Source organism: Lactuca sativa, chromosome 3 (genome assembly GCF_002870075.4).
Source record: "Lactuca sativa cultivar Salinas chromosome 3, Lsat_Salinas_v11, whole genome shotgun sequence".
NCBI lineage: Eukaryota > Viridiplantae > Streptophyta > Magnoliopsida > Asterales > Asteraceae > Lactuca > Lactuca sativa.
Window position 1 is genome coordinate 94579073 of NC_056625.2, and position 15103 is coordinate 94594175.

General features: G+C 30.8%; 2 protein-coding genes across 2 annotated transcripts; both read left to right on the top strand.

The window, feature by feature from the left end:
* The first annotated feature begins 753 nt into the window (after positions 1-753).
* Positions 754-2311, top strand: LOC111921846 (expansin-A13). Its single transcript, XM_023917421.3, has 2 exons — positions 754-1367; positions 1888-2311. Exons 1-2 carry the CDS (start codon positions 877-879, stop codon positions 2195-2197), a joined length of 801 nt encoding a protein of 266 aa, XP_023773189.1. The 5' UTR covers positions 754-876; the 3' UTR covers positions 2198-2311.
* A 9275-nt stretch (positions 2312-11586) lies between these two features.
* Positions 11587-14613, top strand: LOC111921847 (autophagy protein 5). Its single transcript, XM_023917422.3, has 8 exons — positions 11587-11764; positions 12361-12485; positions 12789-12855; positions 12944-13033; positions 13128-13215; positions 13295-13435; positions 14002-14130; positions 14225-14613. The coding sequence occupies exons 1-8, from the start codon at positions 11651-11653 to the stop codon at positions 14449-14451; spliced, it is 981 nt and encodes a 326-aa protein (XP_023773190.1). The 5' UTR covers positions 11587-11650; the 3' UTR covers positions 14452-14613.
* The last annotated feature ends 490 nt before the right edge of the window (positions 14614-15103 follow it).

The following is a 15103-nucleotide window of genomic DNA, read 5'->3' on the forward strand; positions in this document are numbered from 1 at the left end:
AAAATGTAAAAAGAATAATATAATAAGAAATTAAGAATGAACAAGGTAATATCATTGTATCCTAATATCAATTGGTTTTAATGAATGTAATAAGTTATGTACATATGTTGGTTTTTATTAATGAAAAAAAAATACTCCCTCCGTCCCAAAATTATAGTCTATCTTTCCTTTTTGGTTTGTCCCAAAATAATAGTCCACTTCCAAAAATAAATAGCATTTTTACCAAAATACCCTCTCATTATTACTTAACAAACTAAGAATTTAATGGAACACTAAATGCAAAGTAAGGACAAAACTGTCATTTTATTATATAAAGTTAGTGGTAATTAATGTTTTTCTTAATCTGTGTGTTTTTTGTCTGTGGACAATAATATTGGGACGGAGGGAGTAATAAATAAGAAATTTTGATAAACAAAAAAAGAATATTATTTTATAAAAAATGAATTAAAATAAAGATAAATCATACAATAAGTTTGAACATAAACATATCTCGTTTCGTTACTATTATATGTTTTCTAAATAGTTAAAACCAAAACGTTTATGACCTACAAAAATTATAAACTAAAAAGAACTAGATATCAAAAAAACATAACTCTATTACTACAATAAAAAAATACTTTTGATTTATTCTAATATATGTTTATTTTTAATATATATTTATTATTTACTTTAATATTAATTTAAAATATAGTTACTTTTGTTAATAACTTAACATTAATACTACCTTTAGAGAATAAACCAAAGTTGAACTACATAAAGCACCCACTCCCCTCGCCGTCACTTTGAACCATGATAGCCCACACCAGAGCTTCAACTTCGCCATTGCCTTTTACTTCACCTTCTCCATTTCTCTTCTCAACTTTCTCTCTCTAGAAGATGTTTTCATGGACATCATTCATACTAACATTCTCTAGCTTCTTACTCACAGTTACTGCTCACTATTACAACTCCCAAACATCAGACTCACCATCGTTGTCATCGTCATCGTTGCCGGAATGGAAATCCGCCAGGGCGACGTATTACGCGGAAGCTGATCCCCGTGACGCAGTCGGTGGCGCGTGCGGGTATGGTGATCTGGAGAGGGGCGGATATGGGAAAGCGACTGCTGGATTGAGCACCGTTTTGTTCGAAAAAGGACAGATCTGCGGCGCGTGTTACGAAGTCCGGTGTGTGGAGGATCTCCGGTGGTGCATCCCGGGGACGTCGATTATCGTTACGGCAACTAATTTTTGTGCTCCGAATTACGGATTTCCGGCGGATGGAGGCGGGAAGTGTAACCCTCCGAATCCTCATTTTGTTCTTCCGATTGAGATTTTTGAGAAGATTGCGATTTGGAAGGCTTCAAACATGCCAATTCAGTATCGCAGGTACACATACATTCATTTTTTAGGGTATTTTTTTAATCATCAACTTGGGCGAAAATTGAGTATCTCGATTTTGATTTTTGAATATAAACGCTCCTGATTCCTTCCGTATTCATTGTTCCGAATTTCGATTGAATTTAGTACAATAAATTTAGGGTTTGTAAACACCATCCGCCATTGACGCGTGAAAAATCATAAAATTGCATCAATTTAGTTAGACAACACATGAATTTCTTCATGGACCCACATGACAGCTTATCTTCAGACTGTCAGCTTACTAGATGCTGAAATTCTGAACCTGAATCATGACTTTTACGCAAATTGCCATCAACAACATTCATAAAATTATTGTTTTACATGTGCTCATATAATTGATCGCTTTAAAAACAAAAAACGGAAAAAGTTGATAGTACTTTTCAAATGCAAAATCAATGGATTCTCAATAGGGTTAAAAAAACACAAGATCTGTTTACAAAAAACTCAAATTTCCATTCTTGGCTCTAATCATTCCATTTCTTGACAGGATCAAATGCAGAAAGGAAGGAGGAATGCGATTCACCATTAATGGAAATGGGATTTTCTTATCTGTTCTTATCAGCAATGTTGGTGGTGCAGGGGATTTAATGGCTGTAAAGATTAAGGGTTCAAGAACAGGATGGCTTTCTATGAACAGAAACTGGGGGCAAAATTGGCATTTAAATGCTGATCTGAAAAATCAACCACTCTCATTTGAAATCACTACTAGTGATGGGTTAACTCTTACTTCTTACAATGTTGCCCCAAAAGATTGGGATTTTGGACAAAGTTTTGAAGGCAAACAATTTGAATCTTGAAGAGTGATAATAGTAATATACCTTTTGAGGTCATGTATTTAATTTCAAATTCATACTTTTTTTGTTTACCCTAAATATGTGAAATGTTTATGAGAATTCTTTTTTGGGTCTAAATCACTACACAACTTGATGTTGGCTATTGCAATAGGATTATAGGAGACAAGGTCAAGCCAAAAATTAACTTTATAGATGATGCATGTGTTATGGACCCAACAATGTCTCATAGAAAAGAAAGTTAGCAAAAAATTGAGGTGAATGGCAATGTAATTGTTTTTATTTTTTTTTATTTTTTACCTATTATAAAAAGCGTTGTGAAGAATACAAATTATATACTTAGAATATTGGGAGATATATGTTGTTAAATTAAATATATTATTGTTATTAATTATATAATAATAGTTTTTATACTAAGTTGATATATGATAAGAAATACATTTATTGGAAATACATTTATTGCAAGCTCATAATAATTTTAATGGCCATATGTAAGAAATACATTTATTGCAAGCTCATAATAATTTTAATGGTCATATGATAAAAAGTACATTTATTGCAAGCTCATAATAATCTTAATGGTATCTGTTACACGGTTTGCATGTCAATACAATTGAATATAATTATCAATTTAGTGTTATGTTTTATCACTGGTTTATACAATTGAATATAATTATCAATTTAATGTTATGTTTTATCATTAGTTTATAACCCGCGATAATCATATTTATTAAATTAATTAAATTTTTATAGTTAAAATTCAAAATTATTAATTGATTATTTTAAATAAATTATTAATTAAGAGATTTTTTTTAGTTATATAAAATTATAATCGTTGATTCAAATAAATACGTGAAATTATATTATCTTATAATTTGTATAATTTATTTTATTTTTTATTATAATGGTATTCATTTAATGTAATTAGAGTGCACATTTTAAAATTTAAAGTTTAAAATGGAAAAACAATAGTTTGACAAATGACATGACATTAATTGGAGACTTAATAGGATGACACATGATAAAATACTAGCGGTCGTTTTCAAGAAGGTAATGTAATTTTTAATTTTATATTGTTTTATTATTATTATTATTGATAATTAATTTATTATTAGTGATTAATTTCCATTGATGTTGTACAATTTTCAATTATTATTAATAAATATAGCTTTTGTATACCCTTGTTTTTATTAAATTTGGTATTTTTGTTTAGGTTTAACTAACAACATATTTAAATTCTTTGAGTTATGTTAAAAATAGTATTTTGGACATTTGTTAAGCTTCTTTAACATTTCGATGTTTTATATTTAAGATCTTTAAATTAACAAATTAAGTGTATTAGATTGATAAATTCAAAAAAATTAGCATTAAAACAATAATGTTTTATATTTAATAACATATTCAAATTGATAAATCTGTATACTAATAAAAGAGTAGTCATTTTGTCATGTGTAACTATATTAGACCTCTTAATTAATATGATGTCACTTGTCAATCTATTAGTTCTTTATTTTAAATTTATAGACCTTCTAATTAATGTGATGTTATTTGTCAATATATTTATTCTCCATTTTAAATTTTAAATTTTATATCATTGTTTTCATTAATTCACAAATAAAAAATATCTAATATATATTAAAAATTAATTATATATATTTATTTGAATCAACGATTATAATTTCACAAAACTAATATAAATATATCGTAATTAATAATTTGTTTAAAATAATTAATTAATAATTTTAAGGTTTTACTATAAAATTTCAATTAATTTTATAACCGTGGTTTCCACGGGTTATAAACTAGTAAAATATATATGGTTGAAAGTCTAAAAGTTTGCATTAAAATAACAATAATAAAGTATTTAATGCATTAGACATCAAATTAATATGATTTAGAATAAAATCTATGTCTGAACTATGTAAAAATAGTTACCTCTTTTATAAAGTATAAATTTTAGATTTGTAGATTTTCTAGATAATATCAATGCACTTTATTTTGTGTTTGTTTATATTTTGGGATTTTTTGATTGTTGTTGATTGAGTCGGATTCGATTGAATCAAGTTCTGACTTAGTTAGATGCAACAATATGTGGCTATGTCTGATTGAGTAAGAGATGTATCAGATGAGTCATGACCAGTCATGACCGAATCAGAGGATTCTAAATATGATATGAAACAATCTAAATTTGACCGAGTCATATTCAACCTTTTATCAGACCCATTAAAAAACATATCAAACAATTTCTAAGATGACAATATCTTGAAGTAAACTATACCGACAGGCCGACACAACCATGTTTTTAACTTTTATCTTAAAATGACCACATATTTCACTAAACACACCTCATCTATTTGTTACGCTCCTTACAAAACGAATTCTTAAGGTGTTCACAAGATGCCTTTATTTGACGAATAAACTTTATGTCATTATGGCCTCGGTTCCAACCTTTATTGCTAACAAACAACTCCAGAAAATAATCTATGACTATTCAACTACCATATTAGTGGTTCGTGAATAGTCACACGTTATTAATCAAGCGAAAGCGAGATCATAGACTAAACAATCCGAATTCTCACACTTTTTCTATATCTAGTTTTTTTTATTTGTTTATATTTTATATTCATTTTTCTGTTTTAGTATTCGTTCCGCTTTGTACCTATTGCCGATAGAAACGTTAGTGATGCATTTGTAAAGTAATTTCAAAGGTTCTTGCAAATTGACTCAATTACTGGTTCGGTGATTGGAGAATGGAGATGTTCAATCGACTTTCAATGTCGGTAGAAACATTATTGATGGGCCGCTTATTATTAACAAACTACTGGCTTGGCTGAAAAAATCGAAAAAGGAAGCTTTACTTTTCAAAGTCAACTTTGAAAAAGCTTTCAGTGCTTTGAGTTGGGACTTTATTGATTCTATTATGGATTAAATGATCTTTCCACGTTTTTAGTGAACCTGGATTCGAGGTGTCCCTCATCATCTAGAACTTCCTTCCTTGTAAATGGAACAATTACAAATGCATTTTTCTGTTAGTAAATGAGTTATGCAAGGAGACCCTTTATCTCATTTCCTATTTATAATGAGTTATGCAGTCATGACGAAGACTTGCGATGTTGGTGTTTTTCATGGGAATCAATCCCCTAACAATGGTTCGGTTGTTTCACATCTCTTTTATGCAGAAGATGTGCTATTTGTATGGGATTAGAGCACTTTAAATTGTCAAAACTTAGCGAGAATTCTTAGATGCTTCAACTTAGCATCGAGGTTAAAAGTTAATTTCTCAAAAAGTAGGGTTTTTGGTATTGATGTGGAGTCTACTCGAGTGGATTAAATGGCTCTAATGCTTAACTGTCAATCAACTGCTTTCCCTTTTTCCTACCTTGGGGTCCCTGGTGGGAGCTAATATGTCTCTTCACAAGAATTGAAAACCGGTGGTAGATAAATTCCAAAGTAGATTATCACTGTTGGAAGGCAAAAACACTATCATTTGGCTGGAGAATCACCTTTATAAATTCTATCCTTGGTAGTTTTTTGAATTACTACTTCTCCATATTCAAAGCATCATTGGGAGTCATTTACTTGCTAGAAAGAATTAGGAGGAGATTTTTATGGGGAGGAACCGATTAAAATTCCAAAATTTGTTGGGTTTCTTGGGATAAGGTCTTATCCCCAAGTCTTACGGTGGCCTTGGATTCGTCAGTCTGAGAGTCACAAATCTTTCGCTGATTGCGAAAGTAGTTGTGGAGACTAAAATCAAATCCATCATCTTTGTGGGAAAAAAATAATACTAGCTATTCATCAAAGTAACCACAAATGTAAATTTTTTCCATTAAAATTAGAGATTGTTGGCTCCTAGAAACAACTTGTTAAATCTGTTTCTGAATTCATGGATTTAGATATTGATTTAGCACGCATGTTTAAATGTGTTTTGGGTCGGGATGATAAGCTATGTTTTTGGCGTGAGCAATTGGTTGGTACAAAGCCTTTTTGTGATAAATATCCACTGTTATTTGATCTAGAACCTGAGAAATTATGTTCCTTGGAAAAAAAGATATGAAATTATTAGTGTAAATATCTCTTGGTGTTGGTTTTGGAAATGAGAGCCCAGTAAAGTTGATGAACTTATACAAATACACAATTGCATGAAAGAGATAAGTCAAATTAATCTTTCAGATCATAATGACTAATGGAAATGGTTTGGAGATGATTCATGTGCTTTCAAGGTTAGTTCTTTGCATAAATTAATTGAGTAAAAAATATATCATCTGGATGGCTATACGCGTTGAATAAAATTCCAACTAAGGCACCCTTAGTTTCTTCATATCGGTGTGTATTATGTGGTGTTTCCGAAGAAACTACACATCATTTACTTATCACTTGTTCTTTTGCCCAACAAATATGGAACCGTGTGACCTCGTGGTGTGGTGTAGAAACTGTAACAGTAACAACTGTTGAATAGTTGCTTATCGATCGCAAGAATTATAATAAACAGTCAAAAGTTGAGAAATGTATCCATGTTATTTTCTTAGCTACCTGATGGCTCTTGTGGAAAGCTAGAAATTATCGAATCTTCAACAATAAAATCATAACTATAGTTGGTTTGATTGGTGAAGTAAAGGCAAACACATTTTTATGGATAAAACACAAAAGTAATAGCAATTCAATAGATCGGAGATTATGGATTGTCTCTCCTATTCCATGATCCGGAGTTATCTCAAGGTTTGCACAGGGAGGGAGGGACGGCCCCTACCCCGAGTATCTTGGCCTACAACACATAGTTGGACCGCCCTCAACTCAACACATAATATGTCGACATGCCACATAGATACACTGACAATCCCACACACATGCAACTAATTAACAAGTCTACCTGCCAAACAAAATATCTCATGATAAACACATCCTATCCAAAGAGGATACATACTGCAATATAAATTATAGTGAGAAAACTCACATGAGCTAAACAACAAAAGCTCAACAACAATCTCAACAACAAAATAGCTAACACGAGCCACCTAATATCAAACCGAGACCAGTTCTTAGCCAAATACTCAATTTTACCCAAGTTGGACCAATTGTTAAACTGGTCAAAAAGTCAATGGTCAAAGTAAAAAAGTAAACATTCTGGTCAACAGGTACTCCACGCCCTTATTTAGGCACCCTGCGCCTACAAGAAGACAAAAAAGTCGAGCTCCTTGGCCAAAACAAAGCGCACACCATAAAACCCTAAAACCGTGTCGTGCCCTCGCTTAATCCAAATGGCAAAATGACTTAATCCATAAAGTAAATCCTTAAATTCCCATACTTGATCCTTAACAATGTCCTAATGGATAAAGTTTCCAACTTTATCCATTAAGACACTCCAATCAAGCAAGATTTAAACTTTAAGTCTCATAAAGTCCAAGAATGCATCTTTCTTGACTTAATATAATAAGTCAAAGTCTTCCACTTTTAGATCTGAATTAACATGATGTCTAAATGGATAAAGTTTCAAACTTTATCCATTATAAGGCCACAAACTTCCAAGATCTAAAATCCTAAGTTGAGAAATGACCAAAAAATCATATTTCTTTATGTATGGAGTCAGTGGCGGAACCATGAATTTTGATATGGGGGTACTTTGTCAACATATATTATATATGTAGTTATCTAATATCGGGCATTAAAAAACATGTTATAATCTCTTTAGGAAGGGGTATAATAACAAGAAAAATGTTTACAAACAATATTATATATATATATATATATATATATATATATATATATATATATATATATATATATATAAGTTCAATACAGAACCATTATTATTCAAGGAACCAAGGAGCCAATCCAAACCGTCAGAATTTAAAGCGATCAACGGCAAAAGAAAGAGTTGTAAATTTTTATAATGGACGCACATGTACCGGATTATAACAAAACCCACTTTCTTTTTTTCATTTAAATTTTTTTTAGGTCAAGTTTTTTATCGAAAAAAAAAATCTGAATATACCGTTGTTCACGATTTTTCGTCCTCTTTCCATAGAGATCGATGATGATATATAAAAAACGAACTTTTTTTCGAAAAAACCCACTTAATTTTCTTATTTTTTTCAATATTTAAGCTTTTTTTTTTTTTTATAAAAAAAACTAATTATACCAAAAATATAATTTTTTGTACTCTATTAATAAACATCAACACCGATTTAAAAAAAAAAACCTCGAATAATATAGATTCACACTGTGAATCTAAACTGTAAATATTTCATTTTTTAACATTCACAATATGAAAATTCTCGAACAGTTCAGATTCTGAGAAGGTTCACAAAAAAAAACCTCGATCAGTTCAGATTCACACTGTGAATCTGATTTATTATTATACACACTGTGAATCTAAACATGTTTACAATATGAATCTGAACAAGTTCACAATGTGAATCTAAACTGAAATATCTTTTTTTTTTTTTTTTTTTTTTTTTTTTTAATATGAATATGAATCTATGTTTAAAAAGTACAAAAAATATGAATTTTGATATATTTATTAATTTTTTTCTATAAAAAATAGACCTTAACTTTTTTCATTAAAGAAAATGAAGTGAGTTTTTTTCGAAAAAAAAGTTCGCTTTTTATATATTATCATGAATCTCTATGGAAAGAGGACGAAAAATCGTGAACAACGGTATATTCTTTTTTTTTTTTTTTTTTTTTTTTTTTTTTTTTTTTTGATAAAAGAATGGCCTAAAAAAATTTTTAAACGAAAAAAAAGTGGTGGGTTTTTTAGTAAAGGGTGAATTTTTTGGTATAATCCGGTGTGTGTGCGTCCAATATAAAAATGTACATTTATTTTCTTGGCCGTTGATCATTATGATTTCCGATGTTCACGATTGGTTTCTTGGTTAATTATGATTCACTATTGAACCTCACCATATATATATATATATATATATATATATATAACAATTTTTTGGGGGTACTGTAGTACCCCCAATGCCCCATCTAGCTCCGTCGCTGCATGGAGTAAAGAAAGCTTTTACATACACTCTACTCCACCAAATGACCAAATAACATCCTACACATCAACCAAAATCTCAAAAGTTCTTCCAACTCAATGCAATAAGCCACAAAGGGACCAAAACTTGCTAAAGTGGACCAAAAACCCAACAAACACTTAGATCTATAGATGAATTGCAATAAATCTTGGATCTATAAGGCTTACCAAGTCCTAGAAGGTTAATAAAGGTTGAATACTTCAAATGCATAGCTTCAAAGACCAATCTTTCTTGTTATTCTTCCTTCTAGAGCACAATACCACCAAAAAAAGAGCACCAAATGGTCATTAAGAGAGTACCAAAAGGGATTTAGGGGAGTTAATGAGCTCTGAACACTTCAATGGAGGCTAGGGTTTCATTAGAGGTGTTCTAGAGGAAGCGAAGGCTGAAAATGACGAAACCTTGGGATTAATGACCTTTAAATACCCCAAAACCCTAAAAAGTGTGCAACCCACTAGGCCGGGGTCACCACACGTTCATTAAAGGGCGCTCCGCGCTTCTCAGATAAGTTCATGATTTTTCAGTTTTCAGCTTCAACTTCAAACAATCATAACTTCTTCGTTTCCACCTCATTCTCAGTGATCTTTATATGCAAGAGAATGTACTGACAAACCCTGCAATTTTATCTAATTACTTTTGACTTAAAGCATACCAAACTAATTTCATTAATTTATGCAAGAAGTCTACATGTCACTTTTTCCCATTCTACCATTTGGCTCCAAATCACAATTCAAGGGCTTAAATCACTTAACTAACATTATCAACATCCAAGAAGGTCTAAAATCTATTCCCTTGAAGCCCAAGACCTTTATTCGATCAAATTATGGTCCGCTATCCTAAGATCATAAGCATCACGAAACTGGATGTTACATTACTACTAAGTGCCATCATTAAATCTATTGTATTTTTTGGGACCAACAAACTCCCTATTTGACGATGACAAAATAATAAGTAATATTTTGATTTTTTTATTCACACAAGTAAGATATATTTCAACGTACATTAGCTGAATATATAATCTTGCATGGCTCGATTCAAAACATCTGTAGCAGTGTGAGCATTGTTAACTCTATCAACATCATCCACAATTACTTTCTTCACTTTGACAAGCCGATAATTTCTCAATTTTTATCTTGTTGTCCAACATAGTTAGGGGTGTTCGTTTGGATGGATCGGTTTAATCCGATCCGATCAAGTGAATCAAAATTAATTTCGGTTTTCAAAACGTAGATCCAAATAGTCCAAACTAAATTCAAATCCGATCCGATCCAACCAAATTATAATTCGGTTGGATCGGTTTTTTACAATTCGGTTTTCAAGAATTAAGACATTTCAACAAATATATAACTTTAGTATTAACTTATTTTATAATATAAACTAAAAAATATTGTTTAATTAGTTGTGAATTAAAACTTATAAATAACTATCAAGAAAAATATATTATAATTTACTACTTTATAGACAATTTTTTTTTGATAAGAAGTACATATTAAAGTATTATAGTAGATGAAAAATTTTAATATACTAAAAGAATAATTTAGTAAATTTATAAATTATTAAAGATATATATTAAATAGAACAAAATAATTATAAATTGCAATCGGTTTTTTTGGACTATTTGGTTTTTATTTTACAAACCAAAACCAATCCGAAATCCAAAATAATAATTCGGTTTTGCTAAAAACCAATCCAAAAATCCGAATATCCAAACCAAATAGTCCGATCCAAATTGTCCAATTGGACAATTCGGTTTTATCCAAATAGTGAACAGTCCTAAACATAGTAGCCATGATTTTATAACCATTTTATAGCCAGATAGTATCCTATAGCATCATGTGAGACTTTAGCTAATTCCCTAAAGAAAATAGATAAGGAGTATCCATAATTTTATAACCACTTTTTTTCTAATGTTATATATTGAGGATTTAGTTTCTACATCATTCCAAAAGAGAGCACACCTTTCTAAGATGAGAGCATTAATAACACTCGATCTCCTACTTTGACCAAATTCTTTAAACCACGCTCATACAACACTAACCAACCATACCACATATTTTTGAATGCAAATATAGACAAAACCAATAATCTTAAATAGGAAGACTTTTAATTCCCGAACTAGACCGAACTTTTCTTATATCAACGTTGACCAAACTTTGACCGGGCGAAGTTTTTTAGACCACTTATGGACCGGCCCTTATGGACCTCTACTTGATCTAGTAATTTTTGCTAGTCTACCCCTTGGAGCATATTGTAAGGGCTTTTCATATTAATTTTCATATTTAAAGTGAGGATTGTAACTTTGTCAAAAGTGGAAGGTTCGAATCGTACATATTAAAGATAATATTACGCTTTGCACCCCTGATTGATTATAACCAAAACTTGACGGAATTGATTTGTGATCGCCGACGAAACAAGGGAAGAGATAACTGAGATGCAAGGAGGAGAAAAAGAAGCTCAACGATACGTCTGGGACGGAGCTATCCCGCTGCAAGTTCATCTTCACGACTCCGAAGTCACTACTCTACCGCCGCCGCCGCCTGCTCTGGTACTCTCTACACACTATTAATCTATTTCTTAAGTAGTTGTTCGAAGTGATTTATATATTTGCATTTCATCTATTGTATGTGTATCAAATCGAATGAATTTTGTTCTAATTTAGCGGTGTAGTGTTGTCATCGAATTGGCTGTTTAAGATTTGTTCCTCCCTGAAAAAGGAAGCTACACTCTCGATTCTCGAATCGAAGTTCAAATCTGATTAAGAGAATATTTCCGAGTTCTGTACTATTCGGTGTGAAATTTGCAACACAATCTATAACAATATTGCTTTTGAGAATAAATATGTTTGGTTCTTAGGAACCTGAGTATAGATCTACTTTTAGAGTTACTTTGAGGGCCACATTTAAATCGATATTGAGTGCAATTTAGTATATGTTTAGGGCTTTGTATCACAGATATTGGATGATGATTTGATCAATCATGATGTTTTGATGTGATTTTGAGAGTAATGTAGATTCTCTTTCATCTTTTACACTCTATCTTCTTTTCTGTGAATTGGATTTTACAATTACAAGGGTGTTATTGACTTATTGTTACCATTTATTGAAGATCTAACAAGAACTTGTTATGTTTCTGTAAGTTCAGATCCTAGCTCCACGAATAGGGTATCTACCTTTGTTATCTTCACAACTCAAGCCATTCTTCAGTGGTGCTCTTCCTCCTGGAGTAGACACTATCTGGTTTGAGTACAAAGGATTACCCCTTAAATGGTATACTATTTGAGCATTTTCTCTTTGTGATATTGAGGTGTAAATATAATCATGTTTTTATCTTCTTCATATGAATCTTCTTTCTCCTCTTTCCCAAATCTCAACAACTTATACCATGATGAACTCTGCTACTATGCTTGAAAGCAAGTAGAAAAAGTAACCAGGTTATTGATCTGTATTGGTGTCACCTTATTAAACTTTTAATATTCAAATTAAACTTCCTATAATTCCAACATTTCATTTATTGATATGTATTGGTGTCATAAATTGATCATAAAATATTATATTGTATTTTTTTTTCAGGTATATACCAACAGGGGTTCTTTTTGATCTTCTTTGTGCTGAACCTGAAAGACCTTGGAATTTGACAGTATATATCTCAAATTTACATTTTTATAAATTAATATTTACAAAATTTGGTTAACTTTATATTTTTTATAAAATTCCAACATTTTCAGGTACATTTTAGAGGATACCCAGGAAACATCTTGATCCCCTGTGATGGGGAAGATAGTGTAAAATGGAGCTATATCAATTCATTAAAAGAGGTTCAAATATAATTTTTTTTTAAATGATAACAACATTAAATAATAAATAGCATAGATTTATCATTTATGATTTTATATATTTTTTATTTTTCAGGCTGCATATATAATTCATGGAAGCAGTAAAAATGTCATGAACATGTCACAACCTGATCAGGTTGAATTATGGCGCTCTGTCATGAATGGTATGCTATTAAATTTTTTAAAACTTTTAACTTTTTAAAAAAGTGAAACTTTCCGAATTTACCCCTGGCTTCTTTCCAGGTAAACTGGACACCTACAATCGCATTTCATCTAAACTTAAACTTGGAATAATTGAAGATGATTTTTCTGAAAAAGTAAATCCCTCTTTGAAAGCTCCACACACTGTTAATGAAACAGAAGCAACTACAACACTCAAAACAAGTAAGTTTTTTTTATATCATCATACTTTCATTTATTTTTATTACAAAAATCTAGAGTAAATTACACAAATGGTCCCTATCGTTTGGGGTAATTTGCATGTTTGGTCCCTAATTTATTTTTTTTAACTCGAAAGGTCCCTACAGTTTGTTTTTATTGCGCGTTTGGTCCCTGTCTTACCTAAAATGACGATTTTGCCCTTGATTTTTTAATAAATTACACTAATGGTCCCTATGGTTTGGGGTAATTTGCATGTTTGATCCCTAACTTATTTTTTGAACTCGGAAGGTCCCTATAGTTTGTTTTTATTGCGCACTTGGTCCCTGTCTTACCTAAAAAGACGATTTTGCCCTTGATTTTTATTTAAATAAATTAAAAAATCAAGGGCAAAATAGTCATTTTAGGTAGGACAGTGACCAAACGCGCAACAAAAACAAACAGTAGTGACCTTCCGAGTTAAAAAAAAATAAGTTAGGGACCAAACATGCAAATTACCCCAAATCATAGGAACCATTCGTGTAATTTACTCAAAAATCTACTTTCATTTTTTTTTTCTTTTCTTATATCAGGTAGAATCCCTGTTCGTTTGTATCTCTGTAATACAAATCAAGATTTTGAGAATTTAGAAACAGTTCCACCTTTTGAAACATGGGATCAAATCTCCTATATAAATCGACCTGTTGAGATTAACAAAGAAGGTATATATATACAGTATACACTAAAGTCTCAATTTTGACTTTTTGACTTTTTTACAAACTGACTGAAGAATGATATTTTATTATGTGAATGCAGGAAAGTATTTCACTTTATATGATGCAGTAAAATCAATTCTACCAGAATTTTTTCACCCTGCTGATGAAGAAGAAGGCAAAGATGGGGTGATAAAACTTGTTAGGATTCAAGGGATTGAGCCAAAAATGGAAATACCGTTTTCTTGGGTGGTTAACAATTTGATGAATCCTGATTACTTTCTTCATATTTGTGTTTACATTAATGCTGGTAGACCAATGGGTACGTGACACGTGGCGTTTTTTTTAAAGAAAAATGTTTTAGTGGTGTTTATAGGGGAATACAGAAAAGTGTACAGTATATGGTGGGAGTAATTCTTTTGGACTTTTTTTTTAACCTGTTTGGTGAAAATGGTTGTATTGTTAGAATTTGGAATTTACTGATTTAGGAGGTGGGATTTGGTTTAATGGAATGAATTGACGCAAAATGAAATTTGGGTACACAAATTGAAATAGCTTTTGGATTAAGAGTTATAGAAGTTTTAAACAATATATATATTTTTTATTTCAAGCTTTGTTATAGGGTTAATGTTATAAAATGACAATTAATGGTATTCAATTTGTTTCTAAAGTCATTTATTTTTTTAAGTGGCTAATAAACTTTTTTGAGGTTTCTCATTGCATCATTGAAGTATATTTCAATGGAGTAATTATGTATTATTGATAGCAAATTGATGTTATGTGGACGTAAATGAACAAATTTTGTTATATTGAATTTTTCCGTGGATGACATGTTAGATCAATACCAGTTTATATGATTGAAATCCATTGAAATCCACCTTAGTGATCTAATAGACACCAAAATTATTTCTTGGTCTAATGAGTACTTTTAAAGTGTAAGTGCTTCACATAGAAGATTGAATACTAATTAGTATTTATTGGA

What these genes read in the sequence shown, in the direction of transcription:
- LOC111921846 (XM_023917421.3), top strand. Translation starts at nt 877, where the DNA reads ATGTTTTCATGGACATCATTCATACTAACATTCTCTAGCTTCTTACTC. An exon ending in ATGCCAATTCAGTATCGCAG is followed by an intron (nt 1,368 to 1,887) that starts GTACACATACAT and finishes ATTTCTTGACAG; the next exon opens with GATCAAATGCAGAAAGGAAG.
- LOC111921847 (XM_023917422.3), top strand. Translation starts at nt 11,651, where the DNA reads ATGCAAGGAGGAGAAAAAGAAGCTCAACGATACGTCTGGGACGGAGCT. An exon ending in AAAGGATTACCCCTTAAATG is followed by an intron (nt 12,486 to 12,788) that starts GTATACTATTTG and finishes TTTTTTTTTCAG; the next exon opens with GTATATACCAACAGGGGTTC. An exon ending in AAAGACCTTGGAATTTGACA is followed by an intron (nt 12,856 to 12,943) that starts GTATATATCTCA and finishes CAACATTTTCAG; the next exon opens with GTACATTTTAGAGGATACCC.